This window comes from Phlebotomus papatasi, chromosome 1 (genome assembly GCF_024763615.1).
Source record: "Phlebotomus papatasi isolate M1 chromosome 1, Ppap_2.1, whole genome shotgun sequence".
NCBI lineage: Eukaryota > Metazoa > Arthropoda > Insecta > Diptera > Psychodidae > Phlebotomus > Phlebotomus papatasi.
Window position 1 is genome coordinate 67325315 of NC_077222.1, and position 22174 is coordinate 67347488.

General features: G+C 33.9%; 1 protein-coding gene across 7 annotated transcripts in view; it reads left to right on the forward strand.

The window, feature by feature from the left end:
• The window catches only part of LOC129797993 (limbic system-associated membrane protein-like), a 79119-nt gene that overhangs the window by 41349 nt on the left and 15596 nt on the right, over positions 1-22174 (forward strand). For all 7 annotated transcript variants that reach the window (XM_055840925.1, XM_055840957.1, XM_055840948.1 and 4 more), the window contains exons 4-6: positions 10234-10434; positions 13709-13849; positions 13917-14048. In XM_055840925.1, the coding sequence (XP_055696900.1) occupies positions 10234-10434; positions 13709-13849; positions 13917-14048 (474 nt within the window). The remainder of the gene's footprint in view (positions 1-10233; positions 10435-13708; positions 13850-13916; positions 14049-22174) is intronic.

The window sequence follows — 22174 nt, forward strand, 5'->3', positions numbered from 1 at the left end:
TATTGGTCCTATGTATTCAAACTTTTTAAAATAGACAAATCAGTGATATTCCCAGATAGACTTATTGTAGCTAAGATTTTTTTCAGCCTTCGAATGCGTGCAAAAGAATGAATACAAATTAAATTGTACCGTAAATGCGGGCAACCTTACCCCGGGTCCCGGTCAAAATCCCGAAAGCCAAAATCCCGAAAGCCAAAATCCCGAACGCCAAAATCCCGAAAGCCTAAATCCCAAATTCTTAAAAGTGTCATAGCTACTCCCACGATTGCAACCGCGCTTTCTGGAGGCAAAGGGAAATCTTCTGTGTCTTGGAAAATTATTCTAAATATTTCCCCCCCTATAATGTCATCCCTTTCAGGATTTTGAAGATTAGGGATTTTGGCTTTAGGGATTTTGGCCTTTTTTGGGATTTTGGCTTTCGGGATTTTGACCTTTCCGGGATTTTGGCGTCCGGGATTTTGGCTTTCGGGATTTTCAGCCACCCCTTTACCCCATGCTGTTCGTAAGTTTTCTTTAATTCTTTCACATAAGGATGGTCTTCACCGATCGGATATAGTAGATTGGATCTACGAAGTCTGTCTTTAAATGCTAGAATGCTAGAAAATGCTAGAGAAAAGTTTACGAACAAGCAGACAAAAAAATGTTATAATAAAAAATTGATTTGACGCGAAATCTTCACCTCCAAAATATGACTTATCGTGACTGACTTTGGCTTCCGACGAGGATCGGTGGTAGATCTGAATTACCATGTCCCTTTTAGAGGAATATCGTCCTTTTGAATGCTAAAATAAAAAAAAATATTCCAAACGCAAAGTGGAAAAGTCACCCGCGTCTACGGTAAGTTGTGTTTTGAGAGTGACGATTTCACTTGCAACCAATTTCCTGTGACATTTTTTTTAACAAAATAATAAGTTTCAGAAGAATTTCGGTTCGACAGAATGTAGCAGGAAATAGACGGAGACACTGAACCTTTCTTGATTTTCAGAATTTTATTCTCTACGACGTTTCGAGGATGGATGTCCTCTTCATCAGGTATCGAATATGGCAGGGAAAATCACGTACAGGTGGGAGTTGTTACACTGCACTTGAACTTTGATCACAAATTGATCCGCAATGTTCACCATTCGACTGAATCAGACTGATCAGGACTGAGCATTCAGCAAATTTTCTCCCAACCATCGTCTTTTATGCGGTGTCTCGTTTTAGGAAAGTCGTCAGCGTAACAAAGAAAGTCTATAGATTTTTGGGTGGATGGGAGTGTAACAAAAGCCACCTAACTCAGCTTAAGATACACATACACTGGGCTTGAATAAAGTAATTCATATTTGAGTGAATCAATCATTCCAAGTTGAGTTATCGCACAACTGCAGCCTTCATGCCAACACTGGTGCTGAGATAATAGCAATGCCAAAAGGAGTCTCCAGTGAAGGGTGAAGACATCCCCTTTGCAAAGTAATTGGGGTTGGGGTGAAAAGTTTTGTTCCAGCAAAAATGTCTGTATGTAATGAAATTGAAAATCGTCTTGGGTTTGTTTGCCAAACTCATTTTATATTTATTTTAATTTTCTCGAAGAGAACCACATGCGGGGTGGAATGCGAATGGCCAGTGAATGCTTTTCTGAAGTTTATCCTTTATATTATGGATCGATTTACTGGGGCAATGTTGATTTTCTGGTAAATGAAACTTCAATAAAAGTAAATAAAATTCTAAGGTTACCCGCGATGAAAGACTGTGCCTTTGAGATATTTTCATAAAATTCTTTGGGGATGATCTTCATTGAGAAAATGTGTAGCAAACCATCATACTCTTCTTCCATTTTCCTGCTCTTACGGATCAAACTAGCTTTTTGGAGAAACATTCCACGTAATTATGATATATTAGTGAAAATCTTGTTGTGGGAAATACTACAAGCTTGTCGTAATCTCACTTGAAAACATCCTCTGCCCCAAGGAAAAGCATTTCTGGGGTAAAGGGATGAAATTAGAAAGTAGTAAAGTACTGTAAATAATGGAGTTAACCTGCTATGAAGCTGCCAGAGATACTCCACGTGATGCTATACACCTTCCCCCAGCGTCATGTTATGGTCCTGAGGTGGATGGCATAAACACAACTTTCCTCTCGTTCAGGAATCTTGGTGAAAATGAGGGTTTTTGTCAAGTTTCTATGATGATGCTAACAAGAGATGGGCCAAAAACTTTTCACACATTCATGCACTGTTTCAAAATCACGGGCTTGGAAATAACGAAGAAGAAAGATACACTAAAAAGGGGGGAATTTTTCCACTATATATACCAGGAAAAATACTGAAACATAAGTATATATACTCAGGAGGAAGATGCAATGAACCGAGGAGGATGTTTGATAGTTTATTTTGCACTTTATCTGTCTTATATCGTATTGAGATCATTTAAAAGAAATTTGTTGTTTTTAGACACGTTCTTTAGTAATTTAGGTTTTTTTGCAATACAGAAGTTGGGATTATAAAAAATCTCAGCTAAAACTGTAAATTTGGGGTAAAGTATTTTATATATGAGATTGAATAGTTTGAAGAACATATTCTTTCTTTTCTACTTTGTAATAAATTACTATTAGTCTTTTTTTGAATAGGAACTCTTTCAAAAGAAGTGGAAAAACATTTCAGATTTGCAAAATACTCGATGTGAGCTACTGAAAGATATTTATATTTTTTATATATATTAATAGTAGAACTCAAGAGAATGAAACATATTCATGAATTCGAATATTTTGAAATATTTTTCTTTTCACTTTTTACATTTGATCCGATCAATAAACCACCCAAAAATAGCCTAAGATAGATTACAAGAAAGGCAATTGGATTTTTGACATTTTTGATGAAAAACATACGACAGAAGCTGATAGAAAACTGATGAATTTTGGAAAATGACGTCATGCTATTTGACCGTTTAAACGGTTTAACGGGTTTAACCCTTTAATGACGATTGGATTACCGGTGACCCAAAAACAAGTATTTTCCTATGGTCATCATGAGTTATATTTTTCTCTAAAAAGAAAAAAATATTTTTTTGGAACCCGGATTTTGAGACGCTCATTCTTAAAGGGTTTATCATTTAAGGACGAGACGGTCAATAATTGGGAATCGCAAAAAATCATTTTTCTGCCCTTTTAGATCAAAACATGACTTTAGATGACCGTTAGAAAAATTTTATTTTAGGGTCACCGGTGATCCAATTGTCCCTAAAGCGTTAAGGACGATTGTGACTCCGGTGTCCCAAACAATCCCTACGACCTTCTTTCTAAAGTTATGTTTCGATTTAAGAAATCAGAAAAAATGATTTTCCTGACTCCCTATTTTTGATCCTCTCGTCTTTAAAGGGTTAGCTGTCGATCTGGTCATGAGCAAATCTAAAAGCCAAACTATTTGAGGTAAATTCTACACCCACATGGTGATTTAAAAATTATTTTATTTATTTATTTCAAAAATCCACAACAAATAGGATACAACTCTCTCACAATCGCAATAAATGTTACAATTATTAACATAACTTTTAGTTTCCAAATAGTGTGGTTTATAGTCACTACAAATTCGATGTTAATTTCAAATTATAATACTAAGAAAATTTTTATTTTTACCTTTTGTTTTTGAAAAAACACTAACACCTTCGATGTAAAATTAAAAAAAGAGAAATTCCTAGACTAAACTCTAATCTAAAAGCTAGAAAAAATAATTGAAACCTCAAGTAGAATACAGCTTGGGTCAGCAAAGCGAGTAACTAATACTTGACCTTTGGTTGCCTTGCGGTTCGAGTACAAAAATTTCGAACTCAAAGTCAACTTTTTCGAGAAAATCGGGTTTCGAAATAGAATAATATGATTGGAATGAAAGAATATGAATTGGACGAAAGAAAATAGTTAGGAAATAAAGGCAAAGCTCATAATCGATTATTAGAAGACCACAAGCTTCTATATCTAATCGTTCTGCCTCTCGGCACAAATTATTTAAATTACGTTATAGTAAAGATTACGTTAAGATTACGTTATAGTAAAGGATGATTATTGTACTTTAATTGGTCCTAAAATGTCAAATATTTGATAAATTCTAACACTTTGAATTGCAGAGTTGCGACACAAACTTAATTACAAGTAGGGGAAGGCTCTTAGACTTCGCACACAGTCTATCTTCGAACACTTGATTTTTTTCCAAAATTTCTTTAATGAATCTGACTTTTTTTCAGATAATATGTGACTTAAAACTGGCTATTAAAATATATTGCCACAGATAAGTTAGATTCATTATAGGAATATCTGGAAAAATATGATGTGTTCGAGCGAAAATTGTGTGTGAAACCTGAAATCGTTTCATCTATAATGTACAAAAGCTCTAAGTGTGTATTAAAATAATTTTAAAGTTTGGTGCCAGTTTGCGTTTTAGTTCAAAAATTGAGCATTTTATTTATTATGATATTTATTCAACTTATATTTTCAACAATCCAAAATACCCATTGCCTAATTAAAATCTTTACTGTCCTAATGTATGTTAATATACATATAGTAAGGTGGGGTAACTGGATCGTTTTCCGAAGAGTGCTACTTAAATGCTTATTTTTGGACTGATGAAATTATTTTTTACTTCTTCTAAACCCATAGAATTATTCACTGTTTCATTCAGAAACATAATATAAAAAAATTATCAAAAATATTAAAGAAAATTTATAAAATAATGATAATACTGAAATAAGTCAGCATGCACTAACTGGGTCGCCTTTTCGCTAATTCACTTTTAATTAAACCTTTGGATTTAAAAAACTTTTTTTCACAAGGAAAAAACAATAAATGTTTTCAATGAACCAGATGTCATTAGCGAAAATATCACTGCTAGAAAATTTTTAGTGAAGAACCCAGCTAGCACAAGATTGAAATGAGTCGATTACACTCACTTATTTTATGGATATGAATATTATTTTTGCTTTTTCTCAAACTTGAATAGTTATATTATGTTCATATAGTGACTATATTACGGAAATAAAAATAAAAATAATATTTTAAGTGGATTAGTCATAAACGATCCAGATAGCGAAGCGCCCGGATTAGCACACTTGACTGTAGTATTTTTATTCTAAACTAAAAAAAACTGTACTATCATTGTATCAAAAAATAAATTGCATTAAATATTCATAAATCACAATAATGCACTTAAAGAGGTATAATGCAGTACTACTGTGTGCTAGCTTGAAATTTTCTGAGGGAGTTTTACGAGTTATAAACCCCTAATTTTGAGATTTGAGCAAATTACTCAACGATCCATTGAGCTAAAGTGGATGATGAAAATTTCACGTTGCCCGGTAAAATGTGTAAAGACCATCTGAGACCATTAGCTTCAATCTAAGCACATCCTCTGTGCAGACACAATGACCTGAAAATTAATCTCACAGTGCAGAAAAGGAAAAGATTCTCCGCACGTGAAGACGAAGATTAATTAATTAAAAAACACTCAAGCAAAGTTTGTTGCCCAATTAAGAGATTCCACCCAGCATTGATTAAGTGTTTCCGCATTTTTCCTTTTTCGGTCTCAGCAAATGCACATTTGTTGCTCTTTTCGGGTGGGTAAAAAAAGTCTTGTGGAGTTTTTTTATGTCAAAGTACGTGCACAAGTGCTGCAAAACATTTCCAAAACTTCTATACATTTTGTAAAGTGTAAAAAGCTCACCCCATCATTAAACTGACTTTGGAGAAAGCCGAAAGTCTAATATTGGCAAATTAGCTGAGACTCTATTAAATGCTTTGTGAATTCCTAATTGTTGCGAGTTTGAACTCAAAAAGTAATAAAAAGGGGAAAGGGACTAAATTAGAGTGAACTCAATTGAAATTGTACCATAATCCCACCATTTTCCTCATACCATCGAAATATTTAAGCAATTGTGATCTCTGGCACAAGTTTGAATCTTACGGAGAGTATTTTCAATTGAGTACCAGAATGGAATTGTTCTCTGAAAAGAAACTTCCCAATGGCCATGATAGCCAACAATAACTAACAACTTGGCAAAATGATGGCAACAGCTGCATGAGAGTCTCTGGAGCACCAGTTCCACACTTTTCCTCCCACTCCCATGAAATAAACAATTTTCTTAAACTTTTCATGAGAAAGAGATTAAAATTTTAAAACTCATTGCACTGAATTCACATTATTTACAAATTTTATGTTCACCCAAACTCAATTGCAAAACGGCAACTTTTCTTTTCTCGCCCCAAATGCCTTTTTGCATTCAAACTCACCGCATATTCATAGTTTTCACTAGAAGATGGGGTTGCAGGAAATATAGGGAAAATTCTACAAGAGCTACCCAATCTCCGGGGAAAAGAATGAGAAGCTCCTCATAAAAGGGGTATTGTGTAGAAAAAAAATCACCCATTCGTGGTTAGGTGGGAAATAAATTTATAAACTTTTTATATGAACTCTCTCCCACACTCTAAAACTATTTTCTTTTAACAAGAAACTTTAATATATGGTCATATCTGCAGATCCCTGAATTAAATGGTAATTTTATGCTTTCCTCAGTGTTATTAAATTATTAGATGTGTTTACCTATAATCGCTTTAATTTTACCTAAATAATTTATATTGAAGTATAAGGTAAAATAAAAGCTTCTTTCCAATATACTTAAATGTTTGAAACATTTTTTTTTGTATGGTGGGTTTATTAGCAATCTGTAATGTATCACTTACAACGTGTTACAATAAGCTCAAATTTGACAAAACGATACAAAGGACAGAAGGGCTACAAAACATTTCACCCTATAAAAAATATCACAAAATATCACAAATGGTCAAATGTTTGAAACATTTGACCATTATTTATATTAAAACAAAACTGTCAGAATTTTCTCAAACATATATTTAACATAATTTAAAAAACCCAAGGAAAAACCTAAAATCGTGCTTCTGTTAAATTTTAACTATTTGTTTATTTATGTGCTAAAACTCTAGAATTTTCCAAACTTTTCAAATTAGATGTGGATTCATATGTACTGCTCTAAACATAACTTACGACTTAAGCCGAGAAATGGCTTAAGGCACGCCCCTGGCAAGTTGCCTTCAATTTGAAGCCACTTTGTCATATTTCGATTTAAATTTATATGGGATTTTTTTTGCACTCGCGACCGTTACGCTAAATATCTAAAAAGTGAGAAGTTTTTCCGTATTATAAAATACCTTTCCGTATGGAGGGATAAATATACTAAATTTTTGTTTAAATACATTTTTTCCTCGGAGCACTCTGAGCTGAGTCCGAGATCAATTTAGGAAATTGGCTTCAAATAGCTCCATATAAAAAACTTATCTTGCCACATCCTTGGCTTAAGGTAATTGTAATCAAAACAATGATGAGATTACATTTCCATCAGTTTCTTACTAATACGTATCTCGGCTTAAGCCGAGAGACAGCATAGTGAGAAACTGATGGGAATTTAGTCAAATCATTATTTTGATTATAATTACATTAAGCCGTCTCTCGGCTTAAGTCGTAAGTGTGTCTTTGGCGTAAAAGTAATTTTTTAAACCTTAACTTTTCATTATATTGGTTCAGCTGTTGTAGGAGAGCTAAATAGAAAAGTCTAGTTATCGAACATTAGCCATGCAAGGTTGGGATTAAAACTGTTCCAGAGCTGATAGAGAATATAAAATATTTTTATTACAATCTCAGAGACTGAATTCAAGCATTTCCCTTTTTTCTCAATTTAAATTCAAGCCAAAAAACTAGGGAGAAGTGGGGTACCTTTAAAAGTTAGGCACCTTTGAAATTGGGATTTTTCACCAATTTTACTGCTCGAACTCAAAGAGAGAGCAGTTATATAACCGACTTTTTTTTCAACTTCTCGCTGTTCTGGAGCTTAAACGGTAAGAGATATCGACTTCCGGTCTTCGATGACCCCTCCTCAAATGACATTATCTCGTACCCAACCTCTTTTTTCCCCTCTCCCCTTTCATACGTTCCCTATCTCCCAAAAAATTGGTCAAAAATGAGGTTTTTCCAATTTTGCAAAAAATTGGCCCAAGCTTTTTCAATGATTTTTGGATATGTTTTAGAGCTGGTCCAGGCAAACACTTCGCCCAAACATACCTATGATCGGAAAATTTGCCATTTTGAATTATTGAAGGTCAAAGTTCAACCACTCTGGAAGGCTCATTTTTCAACCGATTTGATTAAGTTTGGATTTTTTGGAAAGGAACTGCAATGTTGAACCCGGCTGCATCGGTCTTTATCGGTAATGAACCGGTTAAGTAACAATTTTTGAATAATTTTACATCCGCAATAATTATATTCCCTAAAAATAATGTTTTTTCAATTTTTCTCAAAATTGGCCCAAGCTTTTTCAATAATTTTTGGATATGTTTTAGAGCTGATCCAGGCGCATATTTCGCCCAAACATACCTATTACCAGAAAATTCGCTATTTTGAATTATTGAAGGTCGAACTTCAAATACTTTGGAAGGCTCATTTTTCTTTTTGCTTAAAATTTGATTTTTTAAAAAAGTATTGCAAATTAGAATCCGGCTGTATCGGTTTTCATCGGTAATGAATCGGTTAAGTACCGATTTTTTGATTTTCAAATGCTTTTGTGATTAATGAATCAATTTGATCTCTAGTAGATCAGTAATTCCAAAAGATTATGGAAAAATCTAATTCACGGTGAGCTCTATCTCGTGAGTTCGAGCATTCCGCAAAGCTGGGACGCTTTGCCATCTCTTTTTAAATAAAAATTGAGCCTTATCGTGATATAATTTGGCTGCACAAACAGATTGAGAAGCTAAATTACATTATAATATGACTCAGTTCCACTTAAACCTGGGAGATAAATCCCAATTTTTAAAGCTGTCCCACTTTCAAAGCTGCCCCACTCCCCCTACTTTAATTCTTAAAAACTTTATTCAAAATATTAAAACACTTTCCTATACAACTACAGATTTAAAAACTATGTTTTCTCATTTTCGACCAAACTAAAGAATTTTGTAAATTCTGTCAATAAATTTAATATTAAAACATAATTTAAATATAATAGCTCTTCATTTTTTGCCGTACATTAAACTAATTTGTTTGAATCTGTTACTGTCTGAAAATTTTGAAACATGTTTCTAATAATTTGCATTATGTTCTAAATGTAAATATATTTCATTGTAATTGTTATGTTACGATCATTGCAAGCTTCAATAAAATCCATTCCCAATCGCAATATTCAATTATATTTTGTGATTAAAAATTGTGTGATGATGTAAATAAATCGATATAAATTTTATATATACCAACAACATTTTCAATTTTTTCATACAATTCCTTTTACACATCTTCCAAGGAACCTAAGAATGTTGCTTAAGCGAGAAAAAATGTTGGTTAGTAAACTGGAAATACTACTTAAAATCCTGACACCATTCTTGGAATAGCAAAGAGCAAATATTTTGTACTCAAAGACCTCACTGAAACCTTCACATGTCTCAATTTTACCCCACATTTATCTTCATATTGAAATAACTTAATGGAAAAGTGTCTATGAAATTGCTTTAAGCCCAGAAAAAATAACAATAATGAGGTTAATGCAGAAAAATTGTATTTTCTTACCAAAGTGGCACACGTGTGCAAAATAAATGTTCGACATGCAATAATTTTGTTGGACGATCAATTGCCAGGAGCGTTATCTCGGGATGAAATATGTTGTGAGATGTCGAAACAAGGTGATTGAAAGATTCTACTGAGGTCCTTGACATTTATTGCATTCACTCCCAACTCCGACTTCCATCCCAAGCTCCTCTTCAACATTTCATCTTGCTCTTCTTCACGTAATATAAATGGAGATGGAGTACTGCACAAACCCACCCACAGTTCTGAGTGGGGAGGATTTCACATGAAGACACGAAAACGTGAGCTTGAGCTGGAGAAACATGCCAATTCAATACTTAAAGCTCGGGTGGGTTGAATGGCTATCTTATGTTGGAAGTGATGAAGAAAGTCAAAAGAAGGACATTCAAAGGAAAGTTCTTTGGCTCATTCTGTGGCAATGTTTAATGTTCCGAGGTCTCTGAATTACTGCACCACTGTCCCTTGGAATATTCATTAGAGCCCTTTTGTAATTTTCAACTATCCCCATAGTTATTACATTTCAGCACATTAACACCCACCCCTTCCACACGCCCTCTCTCTAGCACAAGTTCATGCTCCTAGGTCGAGATTCAGCTCAGGCACTAACATAGAAAAGCATTTTACAGGTACATACGTCCTGGCATGGAAACGTGGAATAGCCATACTAACTGCGGGCACAGTCAAAGTCACACCCGACCCCAGAGTACGATTAGTGAATGGATACACGTTGCAAATCAAGGATGCCGTACCCCAAGATGCTGGAGACTACATCTGCCAAATTGCCACGCTAGATCCTCGAGAGATTACACACCATGTTGAGATTCTAAGTAATGTATCATTGACTGTTACTTAACTCCATTGTGAACTATCATCCTATCCCCAAAAGGGTTGGTCAATCAGCAATTCAAATGCTTAAATTGATTGATTTTTAAACTTTTGAAATCAATTTCAATCAATTTAAGATTAACTAAACGAAATTTCAGTTTATTCACATGAATTTTATTTGTGAATTCAATTCCAATAGCATTTAACAAAATTGAATTGAACTTTAAATAAATTTTATTTTCCATTTTGGTCTTCATACTAGTCTGAATTCTTTTTTGTTAGTGTTGCTACTTTATATTCGACTAATGTGGGGCAAAGAATTCTGTTGAATAGCACTCATTCACAATAAATTTGAAATGGAATTTAATTGAGATATTTCTCTCTCTTTTTACTTGTTTCTATTTTAAAATTTAAAACTGAATCCATTGGTAAATTAAGCTTATTGGATCCATTTAAGAAGCCTCTGTCCTTATTCTTATTTTATGTATATGGAATATATATGGCTATATGGAAGTAAAAGAGAGATATTTTTATTTCACTTTGAATTAATTTTTTATTCATATTAAACTGTGTTTAACCTTTTACTCCAAATGTGAGAAAGCGCGCTACCTTCGGACGACTCAATCTTCGAACAATTAATTTTTTTTCTATTTTTTTTTAATGAATTATCTATTAAATTAATTATCTATCTATCGACTGTCGGTTTTGATAAATTTAGGGGCAGAATCACATTGACAGTAAAATCCTCACTGTGTTTTTTTAATTTAAGCATTTTCATTGCAATTCTTACGCAAATTATCCATTACCGTATTACCTTATCTCATACTCGGTGGCACTTGGTGAAAATAATATAAGAAAATTAAAGAAATAAAACGAAAATCCGATAAACGGTGGGCAAAAAAACTGTACGATTATTTTCTCTTACAGTTTTTTTGCTCGAATTTTCGTTTTATTCATTCAATTTTCTTGTAATATTTTCATCTAGTGCCGGGGAATCAGTGGCGCAATAGGCAAGACCGTTGGCTCTTGGGCGGATCGATTCCCCGGCTCGATTCACTGTTGTGAGTTCGAGTCCCACCCAGTGCAAAGATCTGAATGTTTAGAAAAAGACATTTTCACTGTGATATAACGTAATAAAAATGCACCGCCTCGCCCAACAATTCCGGGAGCATGGAAGAAGCATTCACCACACTACGGGAAGGCGCTCCTGGGCGGTCTACAATGGACTTCGCAGATTCTTCCATCACGGGATATGACATTGTAAAAAATGATTACCTTGTAATAAATATCTCGATACGATTAATAATAATCTAGTGCCACCGAGTATGAGATAAGGTAATACGGTAATGGATAATTTGCGTAAGAATTGCAATGTAAATGCGTAAATTAACAAAATACGGATGAGCATTTTATTGTCAATGTGATTCTGCCCTAAACGACAGCTGCACTTCTTGTAGCCAATATAGATATTTATTAGCAGTCATATTATTTTAAGAATGTCACAATAAATGGCCCAACAATGCGTAAAAAGTCGAGAATCAATTAGTCTAACAGATATAGATTTATCGATATTATCGATTCGATAGTGTCGAAAAGTTATCATTTCAGCCCAGGATAGAGTAGCGAAAGTATTCAAAAGAAGTGTAATTAACAATTTCGACAATTGTTTTCCCAAGTTTTTGATGGCCTAAAGAAGGTCCTGACTATGTAGAACCAAAACGTCGACTAAAAAATAAATTGAAGAAAGAAAAAAGACCGAATTCCCAAATTCTGACGCCATTCGATTATTTTTATATTTTAGTTCCAGTTCTTTTACTGTGCATAAAATTTCGTTATAATATTTCATATTCAGATATATTTGAAAACTTTTAGGATAATTTTCTCTAAAATAATTTAATATTATAAATTATCTGCAGTAAATAGACAGACTTCAACAGACCAATTGTTAAGATTTTCTTTGGGAGAAGTTTTCCAAAAATATCCATTAAGAAATAGCCTTAGTCACAACAAACTTTGACAATGAATCTTAAGCACAATTAATGCTGGATAACTAACCCCTTGATCATTGTACAATCCCCAAAGAATTTTCACTAACACAAACCGCCCACCCTTCAAAACATTATCGTGAAATACATATCTCCAGTGCAAAATTTTAATGTCCTGCGGATGAGGATTCTTGTGACATAACTTTTGGGTCATGAAAACATGCGTCAATTTCCTCAGAACCCAACACTATACACTAAAACCTCATTCGCAAAACCCCTTCGTGACAATAATGCGGAGTAGGGTGGTATGTAATTTGAATTGCATGTTTTGGGCTGTATAAACTTTTCTTCAAATACGAATTATCACATTTTCAGGACAAACATTTAATTTTTGTGTAAATTTGTGACCTGAGAGCTTTTAAAGCTCTTAAAGTGAGTTTTTTTTTTTAGCCTGAGGACTGAACTTTAACTAATTAGAATGATCTTGGAAATAGGAAGAAGAATGGGAGGAATTGCATAAATCTCATAGTTTATGTGAATTGAAGCTCATTAACACTCCATTTACGGAACAGGGCACGCGGACGGAGGTCCCGCATTGTGGGTGCTGTAAAAGCGCGCGAATCTCCAAATGATTTAAATGCACTGCCCCGTGGGAAAAAGTATGAAGGCAGGGTAGAAGATGTGTGATTAAACGATGAAACACTTTATGTGACCCTTATCAGTTTTATAAGTTGGCGGAATGTCGTCTCCCCATTCCTCCACCAAAAGAGAGAAAAGTTATTATAGCGCACAATAAACGCCACTGAGGACAGATCGTTGAACATGGCAAGAAATCTACCTTCCGGGACTTGAGGGACTCTCCTTTTGCACACAAATGTGATAAAAGTTTAATCGTTTTAATCTTACTTTATGGAGCTCGACAATTTCACCTCCCCATAGACTTAAAGTATCTCCGGATGCCGCACTTCCCTCTCAAGAAGTCCACCACATTTACTAACACTAGGAAGGTACTTCATCAGCACGAATGGTGTCATCTGGAGCTCGGAAAATTGGTCAATTAAGAAGATACACGAGTGAATTTCAATTAAAATACACTCCAACTACACATTCAATGATTAATACTGAGCTCCTTTTGGGGTGTCACTTACGACGTGTTGTACACCCCCCTACCCAGGATTTTCCAACTCCCTTCCCACCAGTCCCAAAAACTGAATCAATTAGTAGGGGTAGTCCATTAATAAAATCCCTCTCACGTGCTTCTCACCTTTGTCTCCTGAAAATCTCGTTACAGTTCCACCGAAAATTCATCATGTAACATCCGGAGGACATTTGCAGGTGAAGAAGGGTTCTCCGGTGCGTCTTGAGTGTTCCGCCACAGGAAATCCCACCCCCAACATCACGTGGACGAGGAAGAACAATGTCCTCCCAAATGGTGAGAAAATCCTCCATCTGGGAAACAAGCCTTCCAACAAACAACTACAGCACTTTACCACTTTCAGGTGAGGAAAAATTCGTCTCACCAACATACGTAATTGAGAATATGGATCGACACAAAGGCGGAATCTACATCTGCACAGCATCCAATGGTGTTGGGCACTCAGCTTCCAGCCAAATTAATTTACACGTCCTCTGTGAGTCTTATCACTTTAATCTCTTTGTGAAAATTCTACTCAAAGAGCTGCATGGGGTGAATACGTACGACTGGAAAATTCTGCATGACATACTTAATCAATTTCTTGCATGTCTCTGGGGCATTTCCACTGCACACCACAAATATATTTACAATTTAGTAATTGTTTATGCAGATTCCTAATGAGGTCTCCTGCTTATAACACACGCAAGCAACACTACAAATTAATATACATTAAATTTATTGACATTCTGTATTATGAAATTAGCTACAACTCTCTCAACTAATCAAGCTCAGAAACCTCAACAACATTTATATACAAATTCACATTTACAATAATTACGTATAACGTATTTTTTTAAAAGGTCGTTCCTCTTATAGGAATGAAAAATTTTCACCAAGAATCTAATCAATTGGCTTTGTGCAATAAAAAAATTTAAAGATTTTCGATTTATTTCACGTTTTTGGATTTGTATTTTTTTATTCAATACCTAACCGTTTCGGAAGCAAAACCATAAAAACCACATTAGGTTTATTTAAAATTGGAATATAAAATAATTTTCGATTGCATCTAGAATTTCTACAAAAACAGCAAGATTTACCTCAATAAACGTTTAATAAATGTATCAAATATCCAATAGAGCCTCTATATGGGAGCAATTTTCATCAAAAAATTTCTTTTTGGTGGAGTTTTAACATACCCCTTGTGTCCCGAACAAATTCTTCTTTAGTACAAGCAATTTCTTTGTAATATTCGTCGAAAATTCTTTAAAAATATTGCTCCCAATGTGTGAAGACTCTTACGGATTTATGTGATTTTTTTTCAATTTTGAAAGAATTTATATTTATTTGTATGTTTTACTGTTTGAACTCTACAGAGAGAGCAGTAGGGAAAGGCGGGGCAGTTTCATGCACTTGCACTCTTTTTTAAGGCTCATTTTCCAAAGGAATTTGAACCATATTCAAATAAAGTTAAACCCAGTTATATTCTCTTGGATATTTGCTATCTAAAATATATAGCACAATTTCTAGATAATCACTAAACATCTCAAATATGTGTATTTTCCGTATTTTCGAAAGTAATGCATGCATTAAACTGCCCCTATACGTTGCCTTATTTATGACCGATTAAGTCCGATGCAATCGTGTTAGAAATATCAAGAGCGTTCGAAAAAAATCCGAAATCAAGCAAATTGGTTGAAAAATAGCCTCTCCAAAGTGGTTAAACATTGACTTTCGAAAATTCGATATCAAAATGTTTGTCGAACATAGGTGTCTAAGGACTAAAAATATTCACCTTGACTACTTCCAATTTGGAAAATGAAAAGAAAAATTTAGGAGGTGTTTTCTAAATAAACCAAAAGACATGGTTTTGGAGGGTTTGTGCAGGCGGGATAAAAGGAACGGGCTATCCTGGATAATGAGCTGAGTTTTGTAGGACAATATGTCCTTCCGATATAGCGTCGCACACCCCTTAAAATCGCAAGTTCAGTTTCACCACCGCACCATCGACTATCCCATTCTACAACAGTTCTAGATAATGGTAAATTATGGGAAGGGGTTGTCGAAGACCGGAAGTCAATATCGCTTACCGTTTGGCCACTAGCTGTGTCACAAAATAAAAATAAAGAATCTCAGGTAAAAACTGGATTATATAACTGCTCTCTCTTTTCTTTCAAGCAGTAACACTCACCTTTCTCGTAATATAATTCAAGTAACAATTTTTTTAATTAACCTAATTCCATATTTTAAGTGTGGTTAGGTAGTATAAATTTATTTCGAGTTTTATTCAAAAATATTATTTGAATTGAATTTTCGTTTGCGTCCAAATGGTTCGCCTGAATCACATTGCAATTAGTTTTTCAATTTTCAGCTCTGCACTTTAGGTTATTTTTTTAAGTATCAAAGTCGTGAATAAAAGTTTTTTTAACGACTTTCTTTGAGCGAGGAGGAGTCTTCGGTTGTGCTATATTCATGGCATCTCTAGTGAGAAACCCATAAATTTTTTGAACATTCAGATAGTCTTCGATGAAACTTGCATGTCCGTTCTCAATATCGCTAGTCTAAAGAATGGGGATTAACAATCAGACACAGTGTACATGGAATTTTGCAATTAGTATGAGTGTGAAAATAATTACATTTCACCACAAATTCTCTTGTTTCACATGCTCAACATTTGTATCGGTTGTGTTTACACTATTGTAGTGCTGACTGAATATTTATGCTGATTGTATCTCGTCTTCGTGCATTCTTCATTTGCCGCACAGAACAAAAGTTCACTTATATGGATATTTTGCGGGATGTGTGTATCTCATGCTAAAGAGCATCCCCTTATTAAGGGGCCCCCATAGAGACAAATCAAGAGAAACCGAGAGCAGACAAAATATGCAAATTAATATTACTCTTCGGGGTGAATTGCAATGCACAGAGTATCGCCCCCAAGAGGTGGAGGCTTATTATAAATAATTTAATATTATATATTCAGATTCCTGTCGTCTTTATGCAAGTCATACACCTTCACCAATTCAATTTGCCATTAGTACATTATTTTGTTTTAAGCAAGAATTTGTTGGAAGATTTTCTCGAGTGTTCTCATTATACGGAAAATGTTCATGAACTCATAGAAAATTCCTGAACAAATTCTCCAATTGCACCTGGAGATTACCAGGGATTTCAAGCAATAGTTTTACTACCATAATTTGGATCATTTTGCAAATCTTTGTACTACAATTGACTTAGATTGAAAAAAAATGAAAACTAAAATAAATAAGGAGAAAGTTTGTCACGCAATAGAAACAGAGGTTTTAGTCAATATTTTTCTTCTAAAACAAAGTATAACATGCAACTGTATCTAATTCTACCCCTACACTTTCCCCTACTAGAATAACATTTCACATGATATATTTAATTGTTATTATTATTATTATTGGTTATGAGACGATAAAAATCAAATACAATTTACTATAATAAGTATTTATAAACCAAAAATATACAAAGTATTAAATTAGAGTGAACTTTCAAATTTATGATCAAAATTTCCACAAACTAATGATCTTTATACTTGTATTGTATGCTACTATAATCAATATAATCTCTATTCGATATAATTCGTCTCTAATTATCACACTTTATCTGCTAATATGATATTGATTTACTGTCGGGTTCATAAATTTTTGAAATTCTCATTTCCGTTGTATGAGATATTTTCATTAACCAACATATTCAAAATTAAGTAAATAATTTCAGAACTTAAAGTGACTTTGCAGTGGAATACTCTCACCTTTCTTGGATTTCTTTTTATAAAATTTTCTAGGGTAAAAGAAGTTATCAACCGCATTGTCACTTGGGATGGGAAACGAAGGCCCAAAAAACAATCTTGAGAAAATAGTCTCACAGACACTGTTTCCTTTAAGTCTCATCTCCCTCTCGACATCAAAGTATCCCTCTTAAGCCTACCCATGGTGCCATTTTCGAATTAGGCCACCATCGTGTCATGGTTCTAAATGAAAATCTCTGGGACACATCGGTGTTTTTCTCGCCAATTTCGTCCTCTTCTTACCATCCTTCTGCTTCTACCAGATGACCCAGAATTTCCCCTGGCGGAGGTCATTGGAAGAAAAAAGGGCAGTTTTCTTGGTTGCAAAGAGGCTGAAAGCTTTCGCCAAAAAAAGCAGACACAACTCGATAAAAGTTTCCTTCCGCTTCTTCTTAGAAAACATTGTGAAGTTGATTTATGGTCAACCTGATATGACAAATGTGCTTTCCCAATCCCCAAACAAATTCTCGCACTTCCGTCCAATAGACAGCTTTTCCGGAAGTTATTAAATTTAGCTGATTTTGCACACTAGATTAATGGCATCCGCACAAAAGCTTCCAATTGACATACATTTTATCGGCAATTGACGGGAGTTGTTTTAATTAATTTTCCACGCATATTCCACATAATTGTCCAACATTGAGTTTATTTTCTCTTGTAGGGTTTTTGTAAGCTTAAAAAAGCTTTTTTTGGCTGATAGCTGTACATTACAATAAGCTTTGTGATTGAAAAGCTCCGTCCACAGTATTTGAACATGGGGGCCAATTTTTGCAAAAAAAAATGTGATAGGTCCCAGTGGGACAAACAAACAACGATATTGCTCGAATTACAGTGATTGGTTTTATGTTTTGTAAAATTGCTGAAATTTACTTCGCGTATGACAATAAAATTGTTTATTGCCAATAAATCACATTTTATACTCTACACTCCACTCACCCAGCAGTTTGCATTACACATTTTATTCCAAACTTTATTGCAACAATTGTCAAATAATAATTTTTCATCCATAGACGAACAATTGTGAACATTTGGGAGAGAATAGGATGAATCACTGAATTTGTACAGTACCAAAAGCACGAATACTTTTTTTAATGTTCTAACTTGAAGAGACAAAAATATAACTCTAAAAACTTTGAGTTCAAGTTATATTATCGAATGATCACTTAAATATATCACTATACTTCTTGTGATGAAGTATAATTCAAAATATACGTTTATAGATACTGATATTTGAAGTAAGGTAAAGTACCCTTACTCGACCGGGTTCCTCTATTCGACCGGTGGGTCAATTTTTGAATATTTGATGGTGAATTTCATCAATTTCTATGAATTTGTCACTGATTCGTATTATTTAAAGAATAATTGACCTATTAATGTTAGATCATACACAAAATATTATAGGAAAAATAATTAAATTGAATAAATAAATCTACCGGTCGAATAGAGGAACCGGTCGAATAAAGGGTACTTTACCTTACTACGCTTCGGTATTTGCATATTTTTCGTTTTCCGATCTGTGTTCTGATCTGTTTGGTTTTTCGTTTTTCGATCGAACGGTTTTACATTTGGACTTCATAAATTCAATAACCTCTTTTGCATAGGGTGGAATAACCGGCTATCGCCATGTTTAGGAAAAAATTAAATTCATTTAATCATAACTTTTGAATCCTTGTTACAAGATAAGTCAAATTTGACACAAAGTTACTTAGATGTATTGGCTTTAGATACGTGAAAACAATAATCCTAGAACATAACGCTGGACTACTTAAAAAACTGATTTTTATTAATAATGCAAAAAAAACCATTTCGTCGCCACTTTTTACCACTTTTCGCCAGTTTTGTAAAATTTGTAACCACTTCTCGCCACCCACTTGAAAAGGACCACACTCGGTTATTTTAGGCAATGCTATGAAAAGAATACATTCACCATTTCTCTTTCCTTGTGATCACTTTATTATTACTCTCTTTAAATGATTTTTCTTCACTTTTATTTGAGAAATCAAATTATGGGGCTTTTGCAGAAAGTAAAGAATGCAGATTTGACAACTGAGAATGTACGAAGTGAAGTTAGCGTCGCCTATTGAAAAGATATGGCGACAGGTGGTAAAATCAATTCCAGAATATTACCACTTCTCGCCATGCCTCATTTTTATACAAAAATAATATAAAATGAAATATTAATTGACTAAATACAAATTTTATGTATTCCACAAGTGCAATTAAATATTCAATAGACAAATTATTTACCCAAATAGGTATTTTTGGCCTGATGAAAATTTGACGACACTTAGTACATTTGGTAAGAGATGTTGGATTCGATGCACTTGCTTAAAATATTGCTCTAAAAAGTGATCAAAATCGTGAATCCAAAACGAATAATTATTTATTATTTTTCGATTCTATGCGTAGAAGCAGAAACAATACAAAAAAATTGCGACTCATTTATTTCATAAATTGCGAAAAATACCGATTTCAATGTAAGTGGCGAGAAGTGGGGCACTGGCGAGAACTGGTAATTCCACCCTAAGTTCAGATTTCCTAATATTATTGTTTTAGTATATTTAACTCTGGGGATAGTGGCACAATAGTCAAGGTCCCATGTATTAGTAATTATTATTATTAGTAATTATCCATGCACTAGTGAAAAATCATTGATAGTTTTAGCCCGCCACGAAAGAGTGACTACAACTGCCCCGAGGGCTGTTTCAGTGTTTATCATCTTATATAAAAAGTGGATAATTATTTTCCAAGAGAAAAATATTTTTTAATTAGGTTTATTAAACCAGAAACGAGATGAAACTATGAAATCTTGACTAGAAACTCAGAAAATCAAATGCTGATCCAAAAACTGTAATTTCAAAATTACAATTTTGTACCCATTTTATAAAAATGCTTCTAAATTGTAGGATAACTAAATCAGAGTTATAAATATTTTTGGTAATATGGGGATGTGTTCCTACTTTCTTTAAAAAAATACTTTGCTCGATGTACATATTAAGAAAAACGAGAAAAATCCACTGACTAATTCTATCCCTGGCTATAGGTACCCCGGTCTCCCCTATGTGTTTTTTTTGGCATATTTCTAATGAAAACTGGATTTTAACATGATTCGAATTTACAAAATAATTGTGGATCTAAATAAAATTATTGTAAGGACCAGCTTGATTTTGAAATAGGCGAAAAAGTCGTATATCAATCTAGCCCCACAGCTCAAAACCGCCCCATCTCCCCCTAATAAAAACGTTATATAATGCATCGCATTTGCCCAACAACTCCGGAAGCACAAAATAAGTATCCACACTACAAAGAGGCGCTCCTGACCGGTCTATAATATGGATTTGGCAGATTCTTTCACTACAGATATGACATAGTAGAAATTTTTACCTTATGCATTGTCTTTGCATTCGGAAATATCGTTTAAGGGAAGGGGTAAAAAAATGTGCCTGCAGTAAAAGCGATTGCAGCACCATAAAGGATACACTGAGAAAAAAAGAGGCTGCGATTAACTTTTTTTCGTCATAACTTTACACTTTTTGGATGTAAAAATATATCAACATTTTTTAATGTTAATTTTACACCTTTTAAGGGTAAAATCAACATGAAAGAAGGGTAACTTTAACCCATAATACACTTAAAAAGGGTAATATTTACACCGTTTTTGGATCAATACTGCAGGGTAAAATTAACATTTCCGGAATGTTATTTTAACTTTTTCGGATTTCTCTCAGTGTACAAAAAAGAAAACTGAGTCTTTACGGGACTATTTAGATCCAAATATGATAAAAATATCTCAATGCGATTAATAATAACAATAATACTTAACTCTATAGCTAAGCAATAAATTTAATATTGTTTTTATTCTTGAATACAAGGATTAACTCAGATATAATTAAAGTGAACCGAATTATTACATCCGAGGGAAAATATTAGGATTTCCCTTACAGTTCCCAAGAGCTTTTCCTGCCTCAACCAGATCTAATTGCTAATCAATCTGTAATTGAAATCTTAATTTTCGTCTATAAAATTCTTCACTGCAGCTAAATTTCCAATAGCTTAAATACAGAAAAATGCAACCACTTTTCGTGCTAATTTTATTTGGGTTATTTTTTTTTTACAAAACATCATCAAAACTCTCCCCGTAACATGATTAAATTTTTCCACGATTTTTTATTCGATTTATAATGCCCAACGCACAATGACTTTTGTTTGTAAACATGTCTTCAAAATTTTCTATGAGAGAGAGCAAGATGACTAGATCGGTTTTTCATTCACTCTCATTGAAATGTCAAAAACATATTTACAAAACAGAAGTTATTGTGCGTTGGGCATAAGTCAATAAATAAATATCAACAAATAAAAACTATAAAATTGATAATTGTGCAAAAACTAAATGAATTACAGTCCTTGACACCCTAATGCTTGCATTTTTGTAAATTCGAGCACTCTGCAAATTTTCAGTCGATCTTATATATCAATATTTTTTTCGATTAAATATAACAATTTTTGTGGTTCTCCCTGTTTTGCGGGTTTTGTGTGGATACGGGGAAAAGAGGGAGTGCTTTTGGGGAAATTGTGTCGCACAATGCGGCTTACGTTTTGCGAGCTTTCGGCGGGAGAGCGGACATAAAATAGGCAAAATGGGTGTTGGAGGCATCAATGTAGGGCAGTTTCTGAGGGGTGGTATACATATTTGTTTGCCATTCTCATTAGCCAAATGCACACACATCCAAACATGCATAAGCTCCAATACAAAGAAGCCCCTCATTCGCAAAAGTAATGCTCAAATATTTGATGTGTATAATAATAAATTG